This window comes from Cyanistes caeruleus, chromosome 5, assembly GCF_971803275.1.
Source record: "Cyanistes caeruleus chromosome 5, bCyaCae1.hap1.1, whole genome shotgun sequence".
Taxonomy (NCBI): domain Eukaryota; kingdom Metazoa; phylum Chordata; class Aves; order Passeriformes; family Paridae; genus Cyanistes; species Cyanistes caeruleus.
In genome coordinates this window covers 25,567,579-25,595,540 of record NC_141705.1, presented here as the reverse complement: position 1 = coordinate 25,595,540, position 27,962 = coordinate 25,567,579, and the positions used below count along the sequence as shown (strand labels likewise).

Sequence of the window (27,962 nt, the reverse complement as noted above, 5' to 3'; positions counted from 1 at the left end):
CCCCTCTGTACTTTCCTGAAGTTTCAGCAATTTCCCTGCGACTTATATGGACTTAAGTCTACTTCCTTGCCATGAATCGGTAAAGTAGTAAAAAGCTGACACCTCAGTCACTACCGTGAACTATTAAAACAAAGACTTTTGTTTCTGGAGTCAAAGTCGAGATTAACATAAGCAATGGCGGGGGTGGGGGGGAGGGGGGTGGTGGACGTCGGTGGTGGCCCAGGGGACATTTAAAAACATAAACCCACAAATGGTCCTTTTGCACCGCCCACAGTGTTCCAGCCCCCGCTGAGTTTTCGGAGGGGCCGTTCGGGTGCCGGCAGAGGTTCCCGGGCCAGGCGCCGGCACAACGCCACCGGCGGGAGCGCTGAGGGCGCCTCCCCCGCGGCCCCTGCTTCCGCCTTTCCCCCGCTCCGTCCCGCTCCCGGAGCCCGGCCCCGCTGTCCTCCCGCGCCACAACCCACACACCCGACCCCGCCGGCGACCTGCCCCGCTGAAACTGTTCCGCATTTACCGGTGGAGCCGAGCACATCCCCGGGGAATGGTCGCGCACCCTCCTCTCCTCTCCTCGCCTCGCCTCGCCTCGCCTCGCCCCGCCTCGCCCCGCCCCCCCGGCGGCCTCCGCCCCACCGCCCCTCACCTGCGCACACCGGCCTTTGGCCGCTCCTTCCCCTCGCCCCTTTTCCGCTCTCATCCCTCTCTCTCGAGGAGGGACTGAGGCGCACCCGCCGGTCCGAGCTGCGGTCGGGGACCCTTCCATAAAGCGCTCCGTCCGCACGCCCCACGGCTCTGGGTGAGGGAGCTTTGTTCGCTGCCGTAGAGTCCATAACGCTTAGTTATTGTTTAAAGGTTTGTTTTTTCTTTGCCTCAAGGCCTCGTCTTAAGGCAGGTGGAGTTTGGAGTAGAAGTATGACTGTCACAGACCCTGACACCCTTGACAACTCTTAAGGGTAACTGATGTTCTTAATCGTTTACAGTCATTTACAACACCCATGGCACTGTCCTGTCTAAACATCCAGTTTTCTAGCCACTGGGCTAATCAAAGTTAGCAAACACTTCCTCTTGTTTTCTAGGAAGTAAGCCTCTGGCTATTGAGAAACTTCCCAAATTGCCTTAAACAAATCACTGCCATCAGGAACTTCAGTGAGTTTTTTTGATCAATAACCCTTGTGAAGTCCCATTGTCCTTTCCGATTTTACTGCCTTCCAGAGCACTCTTGAAGGCTGCCTCTCACAATGAGATCACATGGCCTTTTACACGGAATTGAGAGAATTCCTGATTCAAGATCATCTTCCGCTGAAAAAAGAAAGAAGAAAAAAAAATCCACCAGGAAATGTTATTTGCAGATCTCTTGGTCCCTATTGAAATATAGTGCAGTTACCAGTACTTGTCCAGTGTCACCAAAGAGTTCCTAACAGAGTGCTGGGAGAGCTCTGCTGAGCAGTGGTACTTGGTTGTGCTCTCCTGCACCCTGTTCCTGCACCAATGTTCTGCACCCTGACCACACTGAAAACCTTTTTTAGGTTATGTTCAGTGAACAGCTGCTGATGGTCTGTTCCTTGGAGTGCCCATGTGGCTAGCAGAAATTTCAAAACATATTGGCATGTCAGATGGAATAAAAGTTCTACATGAAGGAAGACTGTAACTACTGCCTTGAAATTACGTATGTTCTTGGCAGAAAAAGATGTGGAGTTCTGTTTCTTTGCAGGCAGGCTCTACCACCTTTGCTGGCTCAGGTGCTGTAGGAAAGAGGAATCAGCTCTGGGGAGGGCAGAGCAAGCTGCTGCAAGCTTTGCCAAAACCCAGTCAGTTTAAAACAATTTAATTGGTTAACATTGATTTATTTGAACATTCAAGTTGGCAGAGATATTTGACAAAGAAGAGACTATCACACAGTTTATCACCAACCACAGCTACTGTAATCCCATTGCAGCTGTAAATAATTCATATCCAGAGTCTTACATTTCCCAGTCATGTTTTTTCATGCATGACAGTCCATTCTGAAAGCCTACAACTATGAAAGGCATTACTTTATTTCCCTTGCTTGCACAGTAATAACAATTCCCTCAATTAGGCCTCTACATCAGTGCACCCAAAAACACCTGACCAAACTGTAAATGAGCTACCCTGGCTGCCAGAAGGATCACAGCTGCCTTAGTGCAGCATTCTGTGCACTTTAATTAGATGTGTTGAAGCAGAGCATGTGAGCTGTTTGGAGAGGTAACGCTGATCAGGTGAGTGGGAGGCATTGCTGACTCCTGACTTGGCCATTACATACACGTTTTCACTTTTATCCTTCTGTATAATTGTCCAGTAGTATGAATAGTCTTGATCCCAAACATGTAAAGTAACCACCAGTATGTCTGAAGTGTAATTAAACTGCCTTCTCCCAGGTAGCCTATGGAAGAGTAACTACAAAGATCATAGTCACCAGAGATAGTGCTTGATTGAGAAATCTCAATGATAGCTTTATTGTGTGGAGATAATAACACTAAACATCCTCTACAAAGATACATCCTTTTTTTGTTTCCCCAGAGAGATCTGCAGATGTCTTTTATATCATCTCTTGAACCGCCACATGAAAAAGAAAAACTTCAAAATTCGGGTCATCCAGGGCAGTGGGAATTAAATAAAGAATGTGATCCTCACCTGTCAGTCCTACCTTTTGCTCCTGTAAACAGTAAGTACCCACACTCTAAGTGTAAAATTTCAGTCTAAAACAATGGCTTTGGACCAGCTTTGGAGTCACACAGAAGAGCTAAGTGAATTCAATTCCACTCTGATCTTAGGGCCACTGAGTGCCCTAAACCATTTAGTGCCCTCGCTGCTGGAAACCACCAATAATGAAAACAGGAATAATGACAATTCTGTTATCTTTTGGTGATGATATGAAGACAAGTATGTTTTTAAATAATAGTTTTCTCAACACTTTGGTAACTGATGAGATGTGAATGCCCTGTAAGTATTGCTTTTTAAGTACAAAAATAATTTTGGTATTAGAAGTACATTTTTCTTCAGTAGCTGTATTTCTGACAAGAACTTGGATTATTCTTTCCTATCTTTGTGAATACTTTTCATAAGTAAATCCAGTCCACCTGGTTCTGTGGTCCAATCTTCTAAGTTACCATGTATGCTCTGCACTCCTCCACAGTTTCCTGAAGTTTCAGGAGCTTCCCTGACTCCCTGACTTATGTGAACTTAAGTCCAATGACACAAGAGCTGTTGATGACTCCAAAACAGTCACAGAGCTCTTTGTGTATTTCAAATCCTCTATCTGTTCATGCAAGTGCAAGCATGAACAACTCAGTCTGCTGTGCTCATACTAGCACTGTTTGGGACGCATGAAAGAGAGGAACTTGTGAGCTGCCAACTAAACATGTTGGCAGACTGAAAACTTTCCAATGAAGGCCTGAAAGGAAGAGATAAATTTGTTATAGCATGCTATCAAACATTTCCCAGAGCACCTCAAGTTAATGGAATGTGAAAACCTGGGTATGATTATGCTATGGGAGAATCACTTCCCCAGAGGAGAATTATACCTGGTGATGGTTCCAGTGCCAAACACATATAAATAGCAGTGCCAGTGGGAATTTGGGGTTGTAGACATAGATGGTTATCATTACAGCAGTGTGGATGCTCCCACATCAGCTTAGTGCATCCAGATGAGGTCAGTGGATGTACTTGAGAGATCCAGTGTGTATTTACAGGTAGGTAGTGACCTATTATGATATCCACTCTAGTTCAAATATCTTTGAAGATGTGGTGGCATATTAATAATAACTTATAGCCAGAAAGGCAATTGATTATTACCCAGTAATTTCATGATGTTTTACTTCATTAGCTCTGCAGTGAACCCAAAGGTGTAATGTAGTTTAACAATCCATTCAGACCTTAATGTTAATGTTGGATAAATTGCTGTGACATAGCTTGTGTAGACAAAACAAGTTTTAGGGGAATAACTGACTAATATTTACTCAAGTAATCCTCATGCTTTGCCTGTGATTTATACCATCAAGTTTAGGCAACTGCGGAATGGAAGGAACCAGGAAGCTGGCATTAGATGCCAGTTCTGGCGGGCAGTTATTAGCAGCTAGTAGCAGTTATTACTGTTAGCATAGGACTTACTGATTGTCCCTCACTGTGGTTTGGTGTTGTGTGTACTAGAAACTTCCATACTGAAAGCCAGAAAGATGATGAGACTTTTTGTTCAAGAGATTTTCATTCTGTTATCCATTCCATATAAAGTAATTATCAGCTGGAATTTAACAAGGAATTGCAAAGTCTTTCACTTTTAAAAGGCTTATTTCTTAAAAGCAGAAAATAATTTTAAATGAGATACTGCATCAGGAATTTACCTCTTATCCTGACATTTTTACTTTATCCAATAGAGGAAGCTGAGTGGGTAATCTATGTGGAGACTCCAGCTTCTAACAATCTGTATTCACTCCCCATGAGCTAACATTGAATAAGAAGACATGAAACAAACCCTAAAAAAAGGCAACACCATCTAATACTGATACTTGTGGACTGATGGAAAAGTGTGTATGATTGGAAAGTAAAGTGGAATTGCACATAGGCAGATTGATACACTTTGAAAATTGCTTCATTCCTTCTTCTTCTGTTTACTCTGATGTGGCAATTTCCCATGGCTAATCTTCAACCTTATCTACAGCTGTCAACTTGTCATTAGCTGGTTTAAACTGTTACAGTTTCATTGTGTGTCAAAACACTTTTGATATGCACTTATGTACTTATGTACCTTCCTTTTCATTGTATATAAAAACAGGTTGACTTGTGAATTTATCTGATCCACAAATAACCTTAATTCTACACTTTCTTTTTATCAAACTACTTTATCAGCTAAAAGGACATGAGTCAGTGATACCAAATGAAATATTTAGTAACTGCTGCTTTATCTTTGCTTGTATAAAGTTATTGTCTGGGTTGTAATATTTTTCAAGTGGTTTTTTTCCTATTAAATTTTTCTACAGTTTTTCTAACAATTTCTGCTAGACAGTGACTCCAGCATGCCAAGCAAATTTTTTTAATATTCTAATTTAGCTAATTATGTCACAATTACTATATCCATTTCTTGAATAAAGAAAAATAATCCAGCAGATGAATATGAAGATACCACTTAGACTTTTTGATTCTCTCAGGTATTTTTCACAAGGAAAAATCCAAGGCTGGTTTCCTATAAAATGATTAATTTAAGTTTAGGAAACCTAGTATCAGATTAAAAGTGTCCACAAGACACCTCACTGGAAAAAAATTAGTTTTTATGGTTCGTGTATATTTAAACATTTCTGAAGGTGAAACTTTGCCCCAGCAGACATAATATCTGATCATTTCACCTTCTAGAGCCAGTGTAAACCAAGATAAAGTATAAACAAAGATAGACCAAGACTGAGACAAAGCACAAGTACAGCTTTAGCTAACTGGGAGAAAATGTTACCATGTGTTTGTTTCTGATTCACTTGGTGAGCCCAGTGCATCACAGATCCAAGATGAACTAATGAAAAGCCATACCAAAGTAAAGACAAGAGAGATTTATACTTTCACAGGTATTGTAGGTAAAGTGCAAATTTAGAAGAAAGTTTAGGGTTTACATGTACCCTGCACTCTGTGACACTATTAAACCGACTGCTCCTTGCTAGAACTTTATGTCATTTATTACATTGTAAATAACATAAGGAAAAAACATGTCCCATTTTCAGGTGAACAACTTATATTTTGTCCCTGTAAGTAGATGAACTATTTAAGGAAAACTAGGAAAATTAACATAATTGTAAATTATTTGTTTTAAGTTGCTCAGTATTTCTCTAGAAATATTCTCCAAATTGTGAAATGAAAAAAATTCTTACTTCATTCTTTATTGTGTCACCTGCAAGAACAAGTAGGTCACATCCTCACAATGCAAACAAATTTTCTAGAGAGCTCTTCTCTAGAATTTGCTCCAGATTAAATAAAAGCAGATTTCAGCTACTTTATTGAAAATTAAAAATACCTCTCCTGATGTAATAACATCAATGCATTGAAAACTTGGTGTGAGCAAACTACCACTGTCCACCCACATAATAAGATTCATTATTTTATTCATTATTTCTGTAGAAAATTTTACCATTCGCTATTACAATAGCAAACCCTATTTGTATGTAGCATTTTCCTATGTACAAAACTCTTGCACTTGTGTATGAACTAGAGGGCTTCTAGACTTTTTCAGATGGCTGGTAGTGTTTTTTTTGAAAATTAGAACATATTTGTTTTTGTACTGAGAGAAATTACACATAGGCAAGCTGAGATGTTTGTATTGGTACAGTGTCTTATTCATCAGCAACTTAGCCATGAGAAAATTCCCAATGCAAGAAAGCGCCTCTCTTCTTTTTGTGTTTTTGCTAATTTGAGACACTCTCAAGAGGAAAAAAGAAAAAGAAAAAAGGGGAGTTACAGTAATATGATTCAAACCACAATTTGTCCCAGGAGTCATGGAGGTCATGAGTCATATGGTCATACAACTGCAGCAAGAGTTAGCAAAGTTTGAAAAGCTGGTAAATATGCAGAAGCTGTCCAGGACACTGACAACTGCTTCTAAAAATCTAGTTTTCAAATTAATACTTGAACAGTTAGCTTTGAGAATAGTTGTCACATTCACAGTATTTGTTTTAATTTCTTTGGGAGCAGCCTATTAAATTGTTATTTCCTGTAGAAAAGATAAGAGCAGTAGGAAGCAGAGATGTGAAGAGCTGCTCCATAGTGTATTATTTAGAGACCACAAAGAAGTCCAGAAAATCTGGCTAATACAATGTGCTGCCATGCTGGACACAGACTGACAAGACTGATAAAAGACTTATAAATCACAGGGCCATTTTGTGAGGAATTCCTGGGAGGAAGTTAGCTGCACATACCCTGGAAGAGATTTAGTCAAAAAGCACTGCTGTGCCTTACTATGGATGTATCTTTATAAACAAACTGATTTTTCTTAGTCTGTCATAATTACCTTCTCTTTGTATGTCCCTGGTTGAAACAACCTCTGTCAGCAGAAATAGTATTGCTGGCATAACTTTCACCAACTGCTGTTTTCATTTCACTACAAAATATGATGTGATAAGAATAAAATGCATAGTAGCTGTAATAGTAGCTCTCAACTAAGAGTTATATAATAAATACAGACCATGAAGTCCTTGTGTAGGTGAGATATTTGTAGTGGGGTGTTTATTATTTTAGGAATACTTTCTCCCCACTGCTATTATGACGTGTTGGTACAACTTGCTATGCAGCATATTCCAGCATCTACTAATTGTTGTTTACAATTAGTGTTAAGAGTCACCATAATTTACCTTTTGGGGATTTTATTTTCTGTTTTATAATGTCCATAGATTTTTGAAAAGCACCAACATGTTCTTACCATTCATTGTTAATACTGAAATATTAAGGTTAGGCTTGGAGAAGGGAATATTTTGGCTTAGTTTTACTACATCTGCCCTAAGAGGCATTGCTAATTTTCTGTTGTTGTCATTTTGAATTCCAGACATTGCAATCATTAGACCTGAACATTGTGATTAAAATTCCAGTCCTGATGTGTACCTGGTGTTCATTTCATACAGAATTTTTAAGCATAAAGAAAGGGACATAGAAGGATAGAAATAGTGACAAGAGATTTTTCCTTATAAGATGGTATCAATAGAGAAGATAAAAATATACTTTCTGCATGTTCCATGAGCATGGGATAAGAAATAAAAGGTCTGAACTGTAAAAAGGAGAGTTAGGAGAATATTCATAATGTTCTTGTAGGATGGAAGATGAAGACTCCTCCCTCTCCAATCAAAGAAGCTTATGTAAAGAAGTGTGTCTTAGAGACAGGAGAGCAGAGGCAGGGTAGGTCTGTGAGTGCCCAGCTGCTTATAAAAGATGGTGACCAGTGGTACTCATGAGTAGAATCCCAGCTACTGACTCCACTTTGTCATCTGAGCTGTTATTTTAATGCGTATATGGCTCAAGCCGACTACCAGCTCCTTGGAGTACATAGAATGTCACTTTTCTGGTCTAAGTTATTCCTCTGCCTCTATCCTGCACAATAGTGGGTGTGATACCAGCTCATGGCTTGCCTGTTACCTCAGCCAGGCAGGTGTTGAGATGTACATAGTACAGATATTTTACAAACCTATGATATTATTGATTCAAGTAATGTGTACAGTATTTTTTTCTAGCTGGTGCTTTCAAGTATGCTTGGAGAGTTTCCAACAATAGCACTTCCTCCCTGAAGATCTTACAGTGTAGCAGATCTCTTTTGATCTCTCTTCACTATGCTTTTGTCCATGAAAGGCAGTACAGATTTCAGTGTATATAATGTGTGACTCTAAGGTGGTGTTGAACCACGGGAATATCCCTCAGAGCTATTGCTAGTTCCTCAGTGCTGTCTGTGGGAAGGACAGAATTGCTACAGAAACCAACAAGATGATTTTGACGTATCAGTGAGAAGTGAATTCAAGAACATTTAAGAAAGTTCCTCTTCTACATCATCTTGGAAGAAGGAGATATGATAGAGACAAGTGTAAAGGTGTAGAGACAGACTCTATCCACAGTATGCATGACACAGTACTCCTCATGTCTCAGAGAGTGGATACATGAATATTTACTGAATACATTATATTTACTGAATAGGAACAGAGGGAAAGAACCAAAACTTCTCATAGTTTTGCATGTTCAAAATTTACAAGTAAAATAATTTGAGAAACAGATTTGTCATTCGGAAGGAATTATGATTATAGATTATGAAGAGCAAATAGTGATAAAGTAAGTTAGGCACATCATTGTCATGTTCATTCAGCCTCACTATGAACTTCATTGGCTCGTCAGAGTGTAAAAATTAAACAGAGATATGTTATTTTCAATCTCCTTCAGCTGCAGCGTATCACTATGACCATGATTATATGTAAGCTTCTAAAAAAACTTTCAAGATTCCTGGTTTAATAATTAAAGTGGTTCACTGATTGATATTCATGTGTCAACCAATTTCATCTAAGTATGGGCTACCAGAAGAGGTAGTTTTGTCTTATCCCTCAGTCCCAACCACAAAAGTCACTTCTGTCAGAAGTGGTGCTCTGTTCATGGTGAAAATCTAACCCATGAAAAAAAAAAACTAATAAATAAATAAATAAAATAAATAAATAAATAGCTAAAATAAATTTACTTTTCATCTACATCAGCTGCAGTTTCATCCTGCAGCCCCAGGTGCCCTAGTGCTATAGGTGTAAGGGTTCGGGAGAGGAAGCAGAGGTGGCCACAGAGACTAAGGGACCAGTGGGACCTCCCTTCTCCACAGCAACCCACGCTTAGCTCAACATAATCTCAACTGCAGTCTCAGTGTTTCCATTGCATTTAAAAAATGCATCTACTGTCCCCTTTGTGTTGGTAAAATACATGGTTACCTATTTATTTCTATTGACATACATGTTTAATAGTTCCTTGTGGGACACTTACACTGGTGCTTGGATATTCTCCCCAAGTGGATATACTTAGAGTAACGTAAAACACTATGCTACTATATTATATACACATTACATATTACAATTATTATATATTATATATACTAATATATAATTATTGCTACACTGTTACAATAAAATGTATTTTATTAATGTATTACTACATTAATAACCTCTGCTTATTAAGTTATTTCCCAATGTTTTAATTATTGCCATTCTTCCAAAACCAAGGGCAACAAATAGATTGATCTTAAAATGGATTTAATTACTGTAGTTTAGCTTATGTGTTGTCTTTATAGGCAAATAAAACCCTCTACAAGTCATCAGCAATGTGGATAAAATAAGTGTGAGGTCTACACTTTTCTCTCATAAAATTGCTTCTTTCCTTGCTGCTCTGAAATCCTTGCCTACTAATCCTTATACTATATTACTTATAGTATATATATATATATATATATATATACTTACTGTTCTGCAAGTTTCTCTCCCTGATGTTGTTGTTATTTTAGAGTTTAACTTCAAAGGGTGGGGTGGTTTGTTACTGCTGTGGTACAGAAGCAAGAAAACCAGGTAATTTTAAAGGTTAAGACTTGATGGTGTAATAAATGGAATTTATTTGTGCTAACTAAATTGTAACTGTTATTGAAGTTATTATTAGAAGCAATCAAAAGAATCAGTGTTACAAGGCAGATGCCCCCCTTTACAGATGTTGCATGTTAAAATTGAGGTATGGGATGTAGTTTGGAAGATAAGTGATGTCCCAAGACGAAAATGGCCTTGAGATGGACAAAATTAGAACAACTTTAGGCACTGGGCCTAAAGATCAGAATAAGACTAATATAAGACTAATTAGTAGACTAACATAACACAACGCTTAGTAGGCAAGCGCAAAGCTGCAAGGTTATCCAAAGGACAACGAGGAAGAGGAGAAGCCTTTGCCAAAAGACCACCAAAGGAAGGCTGAAGACCCCCTAACAACAAGTGAGGCATGCGCCGTGAAGAATAGTGACTTAAAATCATTAAAATCAGAAAGAGGAGGAAACTTATGGGAAACATTAATGAATATGTATAAGCATACAGTATGTAAGTTTAGCTTGAAGTGCTTTGTTTTGTACGTGAGGCAGGGTGGGAAGCCCCCTCCATACCCCAGTCGGTTTTGTACGTCAGGTGGGGTAACAAGCCCTCTTTGTACCCCAGTCGGTTTTGGTTATGCTTTAATCATACTTAATTACTAAATTTGTATCTATCAATTGTAATTTTTTACTAAATTGTATTCTTTTACTATGCTGTATTCTTTTATACCAAATTACTGTTCAATTTACTAAATTGTATTCATTTTTAATTAAGTTGTTATTACCTCAAGGGACCTAGTTGTCAAAATTCTAGTTTCATTTATAACAACGGCATATCCAAATAATGCAGTTCCAAACAAAGTCCAGATTGCCAAAGGCCAGTTTAATATCCCCTTCTTCGCTGCACTTGAACATGAGCTCCAAAATGTGGATTTAGTTAACCCAGCTGTGGTTTCCTTGAGCTGTCTGACTTTGCTCCTCATGGGCCAATAGGCTGAACCAAAAATATCACTTTTAAACTACATATATGTGAAAAATGAAAAGTGAAATACTTTATTCTTCAGACAAGCAAGAAAGTAGCTGCTTTGAAAACGTTCACTGAGATAGTATCACATGGGACAGCAGTTTCTTATCCTCTTCTGTCTGTTCCTGTCTTCATGCGTTACATCTTTGCTCTCTTCCATTTTTCACTTGTTTGATCCCTTTCAACTGAGTGGGACACTCACTTCCTCTCTCTTTGTTTCGTAAATTATTTCATTGCAAGTCTGGATCACCTTCGTATTTCTCCTGCTGTCGCTGGGCTTAAATTGTTCGGAGCAGCCGCTCCCCCTGGTGCTCTGTTTTATAGAGCGCAACACAGTATAGTCAAAGTGGGTGAGTTTCCAGTTATCTAACAAAGAAAACTCTAGGGGAATAAAGGAAATTATTATTGAAAATGTTTTTTAATTTGAAATTTCATCTACTGCTCATTTAAAAAGCAGCTTTGAATAATTTCTGCATAATAAAATGGACTAAATTTTCTAGAAACCTTTCTTGAATGTCCAATCTACTAGCGTAGCAAACCCCGAGGAAAATGGGGGGAATTTGAAAGTTTTCAGTCAGCAAAACCTGAAGTCTGTTCTCTGTGTGTTTCTTTCTCCAAAACTCCCATTCCTGCAAGGCCACATGAATGTGAAGAAGTTGTGCTGAAGACTGAATTGACCTGGGTTTTTTACAAAGACCTTCCTTCTATCCACCAGTTCAGACTTGTAGCTGCTTTGCTATTCTTCCAGCCCAGTGTTATACCGACATACTGTTTGTCTGTAAATTAACCTTGTGATTTCAGCCAAATAAAGTCTGCCTACAGGTATAACAGCCTCTGTGCAATTCCGTGACCTGCTGTGACTTGAATTCTTACGGGTTTTCTTGTAAAAGTGATCAGGGCAGTTTCGCTTCTTTGCACTCACATCCAATCAGTTCAACACATGGTAAGGTCACTGGTAATGTAAAAACCTGTTCCATAAACCTCCTCCACTAAGCTAGGACTGAATTCACACTTTGAAATGAGCTCTTCACGGTAAACACTGTACAAGCAGTACGGGCTTCTGCAGTCAGTGTTTCTCCTCAGTTCCTCAATTTGATTTAATACCACAGAACATGTGGTGCCCGTTCTAAGTCTTGCGCTTCCTCTCTTACCACCAAGAGCAAATTTAGCCTGGTAAGAGTCAAAAAGCAAAGCTGCAAGGCAGGCAGACTGCAAAAATCTGGTGTTATCGCATATAAAAGCTGGTAAAGCTGGGGGTGTTCTGGCTTCATTCGCTGTCTAACCGAAGGTCGCACACCGCACACTCCGGCCCCTCAGCACCCCGGGCCGTCGCGACGCCTGGGATGGGACTCGAACCCGTGACACGGGGCAGAGGAGGGCGGGTGTTTGCCCGCGCGCATGCGCACCGCCGGCGGGGCGGTCACGTGGCGGGCGGGCCGGGCCGGGCCGGGCCGGGGGATGCTGCGGCTGCTGGAGAAGCTCCCGCCGGGACGGGCGCTCGAGGTGGGCTCCCCGCGGCCCCGGGAGGGCCTGGCGGGCGGGGTTAGCCGCGGGCGGGCCGGGGTGCCGCCCTCCGGCACCTGTGAGGGAGGCAGGGCCCGCCGGCGGCTCGGGGCCGCGGAGCGCGGCTGCCTCTCCCGCCAGGCCGCAGTGCCAGTTGACAGTGCTTTGGGAGACTAGAGAGGCCCGCGGGCTTGGAAACCAGCGGCTCGGGTTGTGCTGTGCAGCCTGGCAATCCTGGTGCACGGGGGCCCTGTGACGCGGCATCTGAGCAGGGCTGTAGCTGTGCACACAGCAGTTCAGTCCGCATGTAAGTCCAGGGTGAATCCGAGCCACGTTGTGATTTCTGTGGCCACACCTCAGGACTGCCTTTAAGGGGAGAAGGGAAGACAGTTCCTAGTCAGGGAGTGCCTGTTCGGGGCTTTCTTGTGTGGTGCCTGGGCTGCAGTCTGGAAGCATCCAGGCAGTCCCCAGTGGAGGGAGGTTGATAACTCAATTGCTTGGTCAGTCTCATATCAGGTATAGTTTAACCGTGAGAGAATTATACATTATGTATCACATCGTTTCAGTTCCTTCATAAGATAGCTGATGGCATCTGTGGCCGTGCGTATCCTCGATACCAGGATTATGGCAACGTTTGGAGCTTGACAGAGTGGATGGAGGTTTTAGAAGAAACTATGACGTATTTCAAAACTGCAGTTGGCAAAAATATATCTGATGAAGAGGTAAGGGCTCATCACTGATTAGCCTTGGCTTCAAGAGATCATGATCACTGGAGTGGTTAGTTTTGTAGTTTGTTTAATCCTAAAATGTTTTTATAGTGTAGGATTTGAACGGTAGTGTATTCAGCCTAAATAGGTAGGAGGTAAGCAGCATTCAGAGATACACTGACAAGACTTCTACAACAAAAAGTGAAATAGATGCAGATTTTTGAATATTTTTCTAATATCTCAGGATAGTTGTTAAAATACTGATTTAATCACTTAAATACGGTATTTTGAGCATCACCACATTAAATCTATTTATATAATACTGCTCATTAGCAATAAAATCAGATCACTTTCTTGTTTGGTTTTCTTTATTCATTAGTACTGCATTGAAGTGGTGTAAAATACTGACTGTATGTAAATAAATTTTGTAAAAAAAATCTAACTGTGAATGGAGGACCATGTGGTACAGGGAACTGTAATTCAGGACATTCCTGTAGGTATGAACTTTGCAAAATATTGCTAAAATACTAGCAATATGAACACTCATCTCTTACATATTGCTTGTATTTTGACCACCTGCTAGCAGCCGAGTCAAAGAAAGACACCTGTGTAGCCTTGGGGACCTCCTTATATCAGTATTTGTTTCATCTGAGCTGATGTATTTAGCCTCTGCCCTGATGCTGAGAAACTTGCAGACCTAAAACTGGGTTGTTTGGGGGTGTGATGTTCTTTGGATTTTAGGGTGGCATGTAAGAAGGCTGATAAAGCCTCTCTTCTCTGGTGTATTTTAATTTAAGTGGGTTTTTTTTCTCTGTATTTTGCTGTGGTAAACACTGACTTAACTGTCAAAGACAGAGAGCAGCCACAAAAGGCAGCTATCAGCTTAGATATTTTCATTATTGCAGGTGATACATGTTCCTGCTGTGGTTCATAGTGCAGATAATAACAGTTTTTATTTTTATTTTTGTAGGCTTCTCAGCAGATAATTGAGTTAAATTCAGACTATCAAGAAGCAATCACAAAATGTCTGAAGGGTAGAAAGGACGAAATCAGGAATGCCCTAGTAGAAAATGTACATGCAATCTCTTCTGCCCAGCTGCAGGACTTTGACTGGCAGTTAAAGGTGAGAGTGTTGCCTTAATGTTTGAAAGAAACATTCTACAACAGAGAAGTAACTTGATACAGCCCCATAGGGCCTGCTCCCTCTGTAGAATGGTTCCATTTTTACAGGTATTGCAAAAGCACATCAAAGACTTGTCAGAAATTTGTATGAATTGCAAATGTAAACTTTAAAAATCTGCTCTATTTTGTTTTTCCCCTCTTTTATTTTAAAGCTGCTTGTTGCAGGGAGACTTGTTGCTATTCAGGGACACCTGAAAGTTTTATACGCTGTTATGATTTTGAAGTCTGAATAAAAAGTATTTTTTCTCAAAGGAAGAAGTATATGCTTAATTTTAAGATTAGTTGACTGATAAGTTTTCTTGACTTTCTTCAAAGGTTTATATTTTTTCAATGGACATTTAATAATTACCTTGAAATAATTTATCATTTGACTTCCTGTTCTGGTAAAAAAACAATGAATAACTGTGTTCCCTAAATTAGGACGGTGGTTTGAGGTTCTGAAGACATTTTGTTTAAATTAAGCTCCGTCAAAGACTTGAAAACATTACTTACACTGTTTATACTTTTGGTTAGACTGTGGGAGCTGTTAAACAGATTTGTAGAGCTGTTAAATAGTTTGCCATGTTTACAAGAGTGCTCAATAATTTCTGCAGCAAACAGCTTTGGAAATCAAAGAGCAATGCCCAAACCAGACAAGTTTTGCAAGAGCAAATATGGTATCTTATGAGCTTTAGATGAACTGTTACTGGGCTTGATCTCTTGCTAACTGCATTTACTGATGACAAAAATATGGACTCACACAAACTCTTGGTTTTTGTTTGTGGCTTCTTTTAAGTTTTCTTCTAGAGAACATTTTTAGTTTCTTTCTATTCTGTGATACAAATTTCTGGTACATATCTGAACTATTATTTTTCTTAAAGCCACTTTTTTTTCCCTTGAGCAGGTTATGATTTTTTTTTCATTTGGCATGATTGAACCCTACTGCATTCTGTTCTCTAAATAAATAAGATAGGTCTGTACAATACTAAGCTATAGTACTGTCAACTGATCTTTGATTTTAATGCATTTTAAAAGCCTTATCTATGCTAGATGGGGTATGCTATGGGTAGTCAATGAAAAAGAAAGCTCAATTGGCATGTAACCTGCATCAGCATTTGTCTAATAGGATATCGGACAATGTGTTTGATCAGCTGCATAGTGTTGAAGAATGCATAAAGCTCTCCTCTTTCTCCCAAGAAATCCATTCTGCAAGCCCCTTCCTGTTGATTAGAAGACCTATTTAAATACGATGATTTCAAAATCTACGTAATTCATTAAGAGCCATGATCAAATGTATCCTTCATTTTCACCTAGAATGCTAAAATGTGGCAGCCCAGAATTTTAAATAATTGGTTTTGACAAGTGTATATGACAAGTCTTTGAAGAGGGGGTCTTTATTCAGTATATTGTTGGTATTAACAAACAAACAAAAATCCTAATAATGAGTAAGAAAACCCTGAAAACAGCAGAGATGACTTGCTTGAAGTTAATTTTGTCATGCCGATGTTTGTTTTGGTATTACAAGTTCAGTATAAAATACAGATGTGATATTATGAAAGACTAAAAATTTAATGGGTCCAGCTTACACTTTGTTGTTCTTGTGTCAATCTGCACAGCTTGCACTCTCCAGTGATAAGATCTCCATGCTGCAAATGCCACTCCTCAATCTTGATTTGGATGTTAGAGAAAATGGTGAAATTAAGCCAATTTCTATAGAGATGAATAAGGAAGAGTTGCAGAACCTAATAAATGCACTGGAAGCTGCTAATAAGGTAACTTTTACTGATTTAATCTTTTGTTCCTGACTTGTTATGTACTGATTTATTTTTAGCAGAATTTGTAGAATCATGGAATAGTTTGGGTTGCAAACGATCTGTAAAGGTTTTCTAGTCTAAGCTCCCAGCAGTGAGCAGGGACATTTTTGACTAGATCAGGTTTCTCAGAGCCCCGTCTAACCTGACCTTGAATGTTTCCAGGGGTGGGGCATCTCTGTCCAGTGTTTCAGCATACTCATTGTAAAACATTTCTTCCTAATACCTAGACTAAATCTACTTTTTTAAATTTAATATAATTACCCCTTTGCTATGCTGAAAGATTGGTGAGAACTCCCATGTTTCCCTCAGCTTCAAAAAATGTCAGTGTCTGGGAGAGTTATTTGGTTCCTATTAAGTCCTTTAATTTCCATGCCATAGTAAACCAGGAAGAAAGTTAGAAAAATTATAGTATTGTAAGCCAAGGACAGAATTTCAATTGAAACTATAAGGCTTCTGAGACACTGAAGAGTCTCAGCTTTCTTAATAGAAAAGGCTAAAGAAAATTAGGATTTGAAGAAAATGGAAATTATAGCCCTTAAGAGCTTTCACAGCTTGTTTCCATATGAATTTTCTTCCCTGCAAGACTACATTAAAATAGTACATGAGGAAGTATTCTTGTGGGACAGACCTCAGTGTTCACATGCCCTTTGTTCTGCTTGAGGGTGTGTATGGAAGCTGTGGGATGTGGTCATCTCCATATTTAGTTGTGTGGGCACATGAAGAGAAATTCACTTCAGAATTGGTCCCTTGGCTCTGCTCTGAGCAGAAGGAATCTCAATGGACCTGGACTTGCTATTGTTCTACTTTTTGATTACAGGCATTTGAAGAATGGTTTGAGTGCAGTAAAGGGTAAAGGAGGTTACTCTAAATAATGGTTGTGGGAGGTTGGGTTGAGAGAGAGTTGGGAGAGGACTGGTGTGCTGTCCAGAGGAAAGAAATGTTTATTCAGTTGCATATTATATGGAAGCAGAAAGCAAAAGGTTTCTTTTCATAGGCTGCTAAAGTTGTGGTCTTAACCAACTTTACTCTCATTAATTTTCTCCTTTTTGAAGGTTGTCTTACAACTGAAATGATGGAATTCAGATCAACAGTATCTGCTGGTGATGGCTCCCCAAATGATTTGGGGAAAAAATATATTTACTGCAAAGTGAAAAGCTTTTGGTGCTGTAAAATACTGAAGTCAGAAGACTTTTATGACTTGTGACCAAGTGAACTACTAATCATTCAGTAAAAATAAAAAATTCTTGTATCTATTTGACCAAAAATATGAAAATCTAATGTACTTTTAGTAGCTTTTAGTACTAAGGATTTATAGACATTTGGAAGAGAATTACTTACAATGTGTGCCATATTTGTTTTGGTAAAACTTTGGCAGTGACTACACAGGTGCCTGGTAAAACTAAGGCATCTTACTTGCATTGTATGTTACCTTATCTAAAGTGCCACACTAACGAAGAATATGAGAGAGTATTTGTAGCATTAATGTATTTATACTTGTAAATATGGTAAATAAACACTTGACTTTGTGTGTGAATAATTGTAGTAGGTTATTTTTTGATTTATGAATCACTAAACTCAATCTTTTTAGATGCTGAGGAAAATCACCTTTACAAACAAAACCAGTGCAGAATGACAGAATAGTTGAGGTTGGATGTGAGCTCTGGAGGTTATCTTGTCCAGCTTCATTGCTCAAACAGGGTAACCTAAAGCAGGCTCCACAGGGCTGTCTCCAGATGTCTTGAATATTTCCCAGTGATTGAGGCACCACAATCTCTCTGGGCACCTGCTCAGTGCTCAGAAGTAGAAAAAGCACTGCAGCTTTATTCAGAGTAAAGTTGGAGTTTTTAGCTTAGTTTTTTTATCTTAGTTGATAGCTGTTCAGTTAAAAATATCAATGTTTTCAGAAGGGGCTGCAGTGCTGGAGAGGAGCTGACCTATATAGGTTATAAAAAAAGATACTCCTAGCTCACTTAATACAGGAGATAATTGATAAATTCTAGTCTAAACTTTCCTGAGACCAGGTGAAGTTTTGATTGTAGTATGTAACAAAAGTTACAAGCCCTAACAGTAAGCAAGGGTACACCAGAAATCTTACAGTTTCTACTATTTATTACACAGTTTTTCCATACATAAAGAGCAAATTATCTCTAATGCTTACATAAATACTAGTGTGTGATTCTTATTGTGTGCATGTGTGTGTCTCTTAGGCAAGTTCTGTATAAAAAGGAAAATTACTGATGATCTGGGACTTGAGTTTATTCCACTGTATTTTGTTGTGCCATGGGTTTTCATATATGCAAAGTTTAATACACTAATATAAAATAATGGACTTCAGAGTACTGGTCACAGTAGAGGACAAGAAGCCCTTGTAGAAAGGCTTCTATAAAAAGGATTTTAATGAGTAGGAAACCTAAATATATCGTCTCTCTTTTATTTGGTATTGATGCATTTAATCAGATATACATGTTCAGTATCAGAAATTGAAGAAAGAAAAACTGGAGAAGTGGGTAAAGAGTTGTAAAGATGAAAGAGTGGAAAATGTATCTTACAGTGATAGGAGTGCAACCTCTAACAGATATGGCTTGATCATAGACTTTAATTTCCATAAGCAACAAATTTCATTATGGATCAAATAACAGATAAAGGCCTTGTATAAATGGTATAAAATTCAAGCTAAAAATCAGATTGGAATTGATAACTGTTTAATTTCATTAAAAATCTGGAAGAGTTGGAGGTTGTCCAGTAGTGTGTTAGGAGGATGCTGTTTTTTTAATGGTGAATTTATTCCTTACACTCACAAAGTCTATTTATTTTACTTATAGGTATATTTGTGTTGTCTGTGCTTTTTCCTTTCCTCTAGATTTAGTTGCTTTATAGGAGAATACAGCCTTATGTGCTTAAATGTATTGTCTGATACATGTATGAAGGTGTAACTCTTGCCCATGTGATGGGCATGTGTTGCTAAAAGGCTTTTCTAGAGAAAAGAGACTTTATTTTTTATTGTTGCCATGCTGTTTTTATCATTTAGGACAAAAGGACTGGAAAATACTTCTATTTATAGTAGCAGATTTAATAACAGCAATTTATTTCATGAAAGTGTACACTATTGTTTGGGATGTCATTTGGATAGAAGAAACTTGTGTGCTGATGTATTCATACAATTTATAGATGTACTGTGAAAACTAAAAAAACATACCTAGAAAGTCTGTACTTCAATGAAAGGTTTTATATATTTAAAATATATAAATAATATATAATATTTTAATATATATAAAATATATATAATATTTTAAATATTTAAAACTAATTTTCAGTGTTGCTGAACTTTTGTGTTGCTATTTCTTAGTTTTCAAGATCAACCATTCAAAAATACAAAATGGCAGTAGTTTCTCAGCACTAAAGGGCCACAAGTAATTACTTCCATTTTTATGTACAACCAGTGAAACTTCTGTTGCAGAATCTGCTACATCTCTCACTGATAGAAAGCAATTTTTTAAGATGTAGATGCTACTTTCAATATTTCTGACTTTTTCTTACTAGTAGATTTAAAGTGTTTACATAGCTTCATTTTAAATTCTCTAGCAACTTAGGTAATAATGTATTTCTAATGAAGGAACTGTGGTGGTGCTCAGTCTGTAGTATCATCCTATATTTGTCTGTCCTGTACTGCAGCACTGAACACAAAAGGGCTGAAAAATCTTTTTTCAAGGTTTTTTGCATTAATAAGACAGGTTTCTGATACTGCTGTTGTCGACAGAAATAAATGTACAAAGAGATGCTTTTCTTTATAGGTGTTAGACTTTATTGAAAATCAGAGGTTTTTTTTATATAACCATCAAAATTATGTTTCTAACAGGGGGCAGAACAACACCATGTGAATGGCTAGAGGGGGACAGGAGCACCAGTTGATGAGTAGTTGAGAGCTAGCAGCTAAAACATGGCATTGCATTTGAAACATGCATCCTGACCTTACATCTCTGCAGAGAAATGTAAGGCACATAATGGCCTCCAGCAGAGGGCAAGGAAAAGGACCAAAAAAGAATGGAGAAGAGAACTTGCTCTTGTCTGTCAGAAAATGTCTTTTTTTTTGTCTTTGCTCAGAGAATTAGCTACTTCTGGAATAAGCAAGGTCTCCTGTTGTGACAGGTAAGGCATTTGTGGAGACTGTACCAGACCAGATGAATGCAAAAAGCTAGAGCTTTCACAAGACACATTACACTGGTGTCATCTTCAGCTACACTTTGCTGAATGCAGGTAGACATGAGCAGGCAGCAAATGGGACAAACCTCCACAGGACAGAAGCATCTGAAAGAAGCTCGTGTCCCAGAGCATGTCTGTCAAGTGTGCCCAGCCGTGCTTCCTCCTGGCTGAGGAGCAGCAGGATGGGTAAAGAAGTTGGCATTGTGTTTCCACACAGAGGTTTTCACAGAGTGGGAAGCTCTGCCATACTTGTCATGGCCCCTGGAGGGACTGTATGCTGGAACCAGAGTTAACTAAAGCTGCATCAGTAACAAAAGCTGAGGAGAGTTTATGGTGTGAGGAGCCCCACTTGCAAAGAAACTTGTGCCTGTGACTAAGAATTAGGCCAAAGGTGTGAGTTTAAAAGACACCCCATTAGCATTAAAGAACTGAATTTTGTTCTTGCTTATCTGCTCTATTTGCCTATATCTGTATTTTCCTACATTCTTCCATGTGTGAGCTCATTCTAATTGACTGGCTACAGCATGTGGAATAGCTTTGGAAGTTGCACATCCCACCACACTAACTGGCAAATATTGTTCCCAGGAAATAATGCCCCTTTGGCCCAATTCAAGAACATGGGTTCCTATTTTCCCAGTCTTTACCTGGCAGAGCAGCTCACTTTTGGGTCCTGCAGTAGCATGGGCAAAAAACAAACCAAACTAACCACCATAAATATGTTCAAGATATCTCTCTGGCTTTGCAGATACTAAGGAGAGACCTCTTGAGTATGTAATTTACACCAGAAACGGAACTTTGCACAGGAGGCTTTATGAACCAAAAGCTAATGAAATCAGTACCTACAATATAATAGACACACTGCAGGAAGTTTTCATTTCACCACGTAAAAAGCACCTACAGAAATTCACATTGCATAAACAGACCTGTAATTTGAATCAGAAAATCAGCATATCTTGATACAAAATATAAAAGTGAATTATAAAAATGTTACTTGCCCTCTACTGGCATTCAATGCACTTTTCTGTTTCACAGAAATCTTCCCTTGATTTCAGAAAAAACTTTTTTTTTTTGTATCAACCATGTCAGCTTTGATCTTGGTATGCTAAAGGGAGCCAGAACTGCATCTGAACAGCAAACTGTCAGTATGGAATTGACTATTGTTATAAAACTGCTTTTGCAACAAAGCAATTATATATGCCAAGAAGCTGTGTTTTTAAAAGATCTAAATAAGTCTGTAGAACATTTCTGAGTTCTGAAGCAAGCCTTTCTGATGGGAAATATGTTGAGACATAATTATGCTTTCTTCTGAAAGGTGGTTTTAAGAACCAATAACACCCTATCCTGAAGTATGCACATTTTGTTATCATTTTGATTTGTGAATTAATATTTCTAATGCTTGATAAAATGTATCAACAGTAAAGGGGTTTTTACCCTTCTAGTACTAAAGAATGCTTTCATAAGTGCATCAAGATAGTCTGTATTTTTTTTTTTTTTACTTCTTTAAACCGACCTCAATTACATTTGATGGTATCTGCTCTTTCCTCTGTAAAATTTTAGTTCATCCCTGCTTCAGGGCTTCTCCAGAAAGACAAAATGACTCCTTGCAAAACCTAGAAAAGGAGGAAAATATCACAAAGATTAATTCTTTGGACTTTTGCAGGCCTGTGTGGAGACTACTACATGGAGAAGGCTCTTGCTATTTTTAAGCATTGGGTTACTCAGCTAGTTTAGGTAATAGAGTAATGAAAGGCACTGGAAGGTGTGATTTTTCTAACTAGGAACTGCTACAAGTCCACAGGAACTGCTTTGGTGATGGACTCTCTGTGGGGAAGGATTCCTAGCATCATAGATTACACAATTATTTTTGATGCCTACAGTATTTTTTTTTTTTGGGTGGGGGTTGGGGGGTGAAGACAGAGGTTTCAGATCTGCCATATTTCTGTTGATACTGTTTTAAATGGGAGCCGGAGCAATACTGGATCATTTAACAAGAATAATAGTTAATAGTATTAACTTCCTTTGTAAAACACAATCCTGAATTCTTTATCTATGCCAAAGTCTAATTCAGCTCTTTGTTGAAATGATGATTTGCCAGCTTTGTCTCAGAAATGCTAGCTACATTGCACAACATTCAAAGTTTCCTCTGAATATCATAAAAAAATCAGGTAATATGTTGTCAGCTAGATCAAAACCACAAATGACATTTCAGAGAGAGGAACAAGGAAACTGGGGTGTTCACAGATGTGGATGAGATGGCTGATGTTCTCACCGAAATGCATGATCTGCTGAAGGAAACCATCTTTATTACATTTTTGGCAGTGCGATTGATTTTATACTTTTGCATGAGACTGTGCAGGTACAGAGAGCCAGGGATGAGTTAAAATAAATTGGTCAGAAATGATCTCTAGCAATATGATGTGCTTCTGCTGCCATGTAATTATTTTAGTTCCTCATTGGTATTGATACTCAAATGCAGTTGGATTTTGCAAAAAAACCACAAACATATAGAAGAGTGAGTACCAGGCCATTTCTTAGATTGACCCCAGCATGAGACAAGAAATGATGTTTTTATAATTCTGGGAGACTCAAGATTACTTAAAAAATAATTGAGAAATACATCTGTCAAAGAGCAAACAACATAATTAGAGTTAACTCTGCACTCCAAGGCTGAGAGTAGACCACAGTCACTTGGTCTTCTTTTAAGAAATGCCAGATTTTTTATTTGTGACTTAACTGTTTCACTCTGTGCATATACATTTCAGCATTATTACATGCTGAAATTCATTATTCTTGTGTGATCTCTTGCCTTCCCTGGGCTGCAAGGTGGTTGGTTGCTCATGGAGGTAGGAAGAAACATACAATCACACATGTGGAGAGGTCATGCTTTGTAATACAGAAACCATTTTAGAAGTATTTTTTACATAACAGATAAATCCCATCCTTTTATTTTCACTAATACTCCCAAGGACATGTTAGCAACACATCCTCATTATGTGAGAATTCATGAGATCTGGCTCCTTGGTGATGGGACACAGCTGGTGGAACAAGGCCCTCAGGCCCTGGGTGACTTTCCTCATGATTTATGTCAAGAAATCCTCCACTTGCAGTACAAAGGGAGGAAATGTTTCCTGTAAGGGTGAACTAGGTGAACCAGCAAATATTCTGAAATAGCAACCTCTGTGCTGTTCAGTGGTAGCATAAAGCAACGCAACGTCAAAAAATATTCCTGTTTCACTGAAAAGACTATTTTCTGTGTCAAATAAGGCTGAAGTTCATCATGCTCCTTTCTGCCAGAGAAGAAGGGTGGATTAATGTGAGCTTTGTTCTCTGCTAACCTAGTTGCTTTGTTGAAACTTGTAGGAATATAGTAGCTCAGATCCTTACAGCTTTTGGTTGAAATTATCAATGGATTCAAATATTGTTGAGAGACTCCTGTGTAGGCACACAAATATGTGTGCTCAGGGACATTAGAAACCCAACATCACAGGAAAACGAGCCAAAAACGACTACCAGTAGAAATTGCATGAGAGCTGCACAAACTGCACGGGAATTTAGCTAAAACCTAATTAGCAGTAGGACCTTATCTATGCTGATCTTGAAGTCTGGTTCCTCAGGGTAGGGAAACTACTGAAGTACAACTTAGTATTCCAGCATTGTTCACCTTTATTGCATAAAGCCAGCCAAATTACTCCATCCTGTTGATGGGAAGAAACTGTTTCTTCTGTGCTCCATAATTTCTAGCTCCAGGTGGCAGTGTACCTGGGTAACCCATAAATGGACTCATTTTGCCATCCCATGCCACTAATAACCACTGCCTTTTCCATGCTGCCAAGCTATTGCTCTCAGGTAAGAAATGTTTTCTTCTGCTTTTTTTCTCCAGTAGCACTTGTACCCACAGTTAGTGGCTCTTGCCTCTGTGTGTGGTGGGGTTATTAGTCCTTGCTGCCCAACTTTTCACTGGATGCTGGCAGCTGTTTCCTGACTCAGGGTTGTGGCTTCCAGCTCTCGATGCAGACAGGCCTTGGTGTGTGCTGCTCAAAATGGACTGCAGGGCTGGGATTTGGATAGCTGGCATGTATTCAACGCCTCCTGGGGCAGAAGGATAGATCCTCCTATTTTGGTACGTGCTGTTCTTAAGGAGTTTTGCCTCGCTCTCGTTAATGGCTTTTACTCTGCTCCATACATTTGTGTTGTTTTTTTTTTTTGCTTGGAACTGTACAAGGTAACTGTTTTTAGTCCATGTACTTATCAACTATGCCAGAAGTATCTGGCTGAACCACAGACTAGAAAAATATGTGTTATGCAAATGTTAGGGGCCTTCAAAAAAAAAAAAATGCTGAAAACCAGTAAAGGTGATCTTTGCCCTTGTAATCAAAACCAAAGGATCCTTTTTTTTTTTAACCTAAAGTCTTTTTTTTGATGTCATGTTGGATGCTGGCTCTTCTAAAATGTTTACTGCAGTGGTAAGGAGAGGCTGTAGTATCTCTTCACCACTGGATCCGCTAGTCTTAATTACCTGCATGAGGTCTGTCTGTGAATATCATTGGGAAATCAGGTAATGCCAAACATGAGTCACTGATAATTGTATTTTATACTATAGGTCTGCAGAATGAGTTACTTTCTTTGAATTGAATTAATTTTTGTGTATAAGCACAAAGCATGCAAATTCAATGGCTCATGGACTTACTCTGTAAAGTCTTGTGCCAGTTCAGAGAATTCAAAACTATTTAATGGGATATGTGTTTGCAGTGAACAGCACATATGGTCCTACTGCTGTCTCCCTCCTGGTGCTATTTTTTGCAGTTATGGAAAGTTAAGTATGCAAGACTTCCTTATGTTCTCTGTATTCTATTTTACAATACCAAAATAACATTGTTAGTTTCCACTGGAATATTCTTGATATAAACATTGCTTAACCGTGATTAAAAATGTAATCAAACTGTCCCATGTGGGATTCTTGTTTAAAACTTATTTGGGGTTGTTTCATGGAGGGGATAGGCATACATAGCTTGTTCAGAAAAGTCATTTGCATGAATTAATATCTGTCGTGAATCACCTGAAGTTGTACTTAGTGGCTGATTAATCTTGTAAAATGGTGCCCCTCTTTAGTAGACTGGAGGTTACAGGTTGTAGCAGCAGAAAGAAATCTGAGGCACCATTGTGCTCCATTGAACTTGGGATGAGACTGGGACTTTGGAGCCCACAGAAAAATGGATACTTTCAAGGACTCCCTTAGATTAGCAATGTCAAATGATTATTTTGCAGTTTTATAATTTTTGTAGTGAATGAAGTTAACCTATTCCCTTTCTTGTTTAATGATTCTGTAATTCTACCTCATTCTGCAGAAGCCTGCAGGCCCTGGTCTGTGAGAAGGTTCAAGTCTTGCACAATGTGACAAACCATAACATGTAGGAGGGTTTAATTTATTATTATGTTCTGGTTAAAGAGATTGCAATGTCAGTTGGCAATAAGGTCATCAGCTGACCTTACTGCCAGGCAATGAGGAACTACTGAAGAAATTTTCCACACCACTTTTTTTGTTTGTGTCCTGACCAGTGTTTCTTTCTGTACCTGTTTCTATTGATAATAACACCTCAGTAGCTACAAAGACTCTGTTGGTTTGTATATGTTGACTCTCCTAAAAGTATGAAACACTTGCAATACAAAAAAAAATAAACTGATAATAGTTTCAATAAAATGCTGTGTTAGGCAGCGTCAGTGCTGTTAGGAAACACTTGGCAGTAGGGAAGGAAAATGGATTTAATATAGATAGAAGATGACTGACCTATTGCTTCTCAGTTGCATGGATGTTGCTAGCCCTTTGGCTGTGGCTCCTTGGCTGGAGTTGTGTCGGGCAATAGGCAGCCAGGTATGAAGAGGCAGCTCCTCAGGAGTGCACCCAGCATTGCCAGCGCGCCGTAAGACTCAGCTGCATCTCCTGGTTCTCAGTGGAATAAAAATATCTGAAGGAAACTGTGTGCAAAAATTTCCTCAGATCTATTCCCAGACATCTATCAGCTTTTGGGAAAATGTTGCAATTACCAGCCACAGGAAACCTGTGTGCTAAGAAAAATTTTGGCTTGAGTATCCATCAGAGTTGCTTCAAGGAGTCAGCATATGTTTGTTTTCTACTTTTTAGTACAAAATTACATATGGCACAGTTGTTCTCATAAATATCAACTTTGCTACTTTGTGGAAATAACAGAATTCCATTGAGATCAAATCAGATGATTCCTTGTTTGGAAATTTGGTGGGATTTCTCTCTGCTACCCTTTCTTTCTTTTGAATATCTCTGACTCTGAAAATGTTATTTGACTTCCCTCTGAGTGATACTTCTCAAACACACTATGGAAATGCTTCCTGTTTTAACTATTAAGTTTGAGGTGAAGCATGGTGCAATAGTAATAAACTTTTAAGCTGCAATTTCTTCAAATTTCTCTACACTCTAAATGGTGAAAGACAGTGACATAGATACTACTAGTATAGTTTGTGTTGTTTGGAAGCATGCTGCCAATATGTGATAAGAAATACAGTGGGACAAATTTTCCACTTAAAAAAAAATAAATATTAAATTGATAAAAAGGTCATGGGTGATGCTCCTTAAGAGCTGATCTGTACTATTCTGATCTAAATGTTGTGGTCCTGGATTTGTGTTGGGTTGGTTTTTTTAAAAGTTTAAATCTAGAAGTGTTCCATGGTAGAGTATCTTACGTTGAACACGGAACATTATAGCTACTGCAATTCTTCAGAGTTAATGAAATGGAGAAGGAAAAGAAACAATTATGTTTGTCTGTGGTAACATTATTGCATAATTTAGTGGACATAATACAGCCAGTAAACAACATTGAAAAGAATAAACATGATAGGAAAGACCATTCTGGACCACTTGTCTATCAGGTTAACATCAGTCAAATCAGGGATTTTGACTTTGATCTGGGATGCCCTCCTGCGTAAGTGTCCTTTTTTATGGAGCCTGTGCCTGTCCAGAGCACTCCTGTTGTAGAGGTCTCTGCTGGAAGTGGCTCTTCTGTACTGCAGGTTGGCACTGTCGTACGTGTACGTGGTGGCTCGGGGGTCACGGAGGCTCGTGAACACATCTGAGCTGCCAACGTCATTTCGTATTTCAAGTGGTCTGAGAAGCATGTTTCCATGGGCATCAACCTGTGTCAAGGAAGGAACGTGGATTAGACAGGTTCCTCAGCCAGCCCAAGGTGTTTCCCAGATGGACCACGTGGCTCTAGTGTCAAGGTGCTCCTGGGGCTGCAATGACAGTCCTGTCTGGTACAGCATTCACAAAAGTGAAAAGATGCTGAACACACTTTCATGACTAGTGTGAACTCAGCTATTCTACATCAAAGCACCTTCCATCCTGACTTGGCTTCTTGGTCTTGTAATTCGGTTAATTGTCTCATCCTCTGTAAAGTAAGACTTTTGTAATTTTATCTTTTACTTGGATTGTGGCCTTTATGAAATACTGATTTTTAATGTCTGATGAC

The 27,962-nt window shown here is 38.9% G+C and overlaps 3 protein-coding genes and 1 long non-coding RNA gene across 6 annotated transcripts in view; 2 read left to right on the top strand and 2 right to left on the bottom strand.

Moving 5' to 3' along the window:
• Nucleotides 1-1,191, bottom strand: part of ATP10D (ATPase phospholipid transporting 10D (putative)) — a 40,583-nt gene extending 39,392 nt beyond the window's left edge. The window contains 1 exon segment of the mRNA XM_023925265.2: nucleotides 641-1,191. The gene's annotated coding sequence lies outside the window, so the exon portion shown is untranslated.
• LOC111928047 (uncharacterized) lies at nucleotides 663-11,914 on the top strand. Its single transcript, XR_015287262.1, has 3 exons — nucleotides 663-793; nucleotides 2,536-2,680; nucleotides 10,364-11,914. It is a non-coding gene; the product is annotated as an uncharacterized LOC111928047 (long non-coding RNA).
• Nucleotides 11,915-12,478: 564 nt separating this feature from the next.
• Nucleotides 12,479-17,800, top strand: COMMD8 (COMM domain containing 8). Of its 2 annotated transcripts, XM_086890427.1 has the most exons (5): nucleotides 12,479-12,584; nucleotides 13,151-13,306; nucleotides 14,262-14,414; nucleotides 16,069-16,224; nucleotides 17,319-17,800. In XM_086890427.1, exons 1-5 carry the CDS (start codon nucleotides 12,480-12,482, stop codon nucleotides 17,337-17,339), a joined length of 591 nt encoding a protein of 196 aa, XP_086746553.1. In that variant the 5' UTR covers nucleotide 12,479; the 3' UTR covers nucleotides 17,340-17,800. The 2 variants fall into 2 exon arrangements, with proteins under 2 accessions (XP_086746553.1, XP_086746552.1); XM_086890426.1 differs by lacking the exon at nucleotides 17,319-17,800 and having other exon boundaries at nucleotides 16,069-16,272.
• Nucleotides 17,801-25,874: 8,074 nt separating this feature from the next.
• Nucleotides 25,875-27,962, bottom strand: part of GABRB1 (gamma-aminobutyric acid type A receptor subunit beta1) — a 117,194-nt gene continuing 115,106 nt past the window's right edge. For both annotated transcript variants that reach the window (XR_015287258.1, XM_086890425.1), the window contains one exon: nucleotides 25,875-27,627. Coding sequence is in view for 1 of the 2 variants with exons in the window: in XM_086890425.1 (XP_086746551.1) it covers nucleotides 27,280-27,627 (348 nt within the window). In the remaining variant the exon portion in view is untranslated. The remainder of the gene's footprint in view (nucleotides 27,628-27,962) is intronic.

Excerpts from the sequence above, each read along its gene's own strand:
- COMMD8 (XM_086890426.1), top strand. The coding sequence starts at position 12,480 with ATGCGCACCGCCGGCGGGGCGGTCACGTGGCGGGCGGGCCGGGCCGGG. Across the intron at positions 13,307-14,261 it reads AAAATATATCTGATGAAGAG|GCTTCTCAGCAGATAATTGA; the intron begins GTAAGGGCTCAT and ends TTATTTTTGTAG. Across the intron at positions 14,415-16,068 it reads ACTTTGACTGGCAGTTAAAG|CTTGCACTCTCCAGTGATAA; the intron begins GTGAGAGTGTTG and ends CAATCTGCACAG.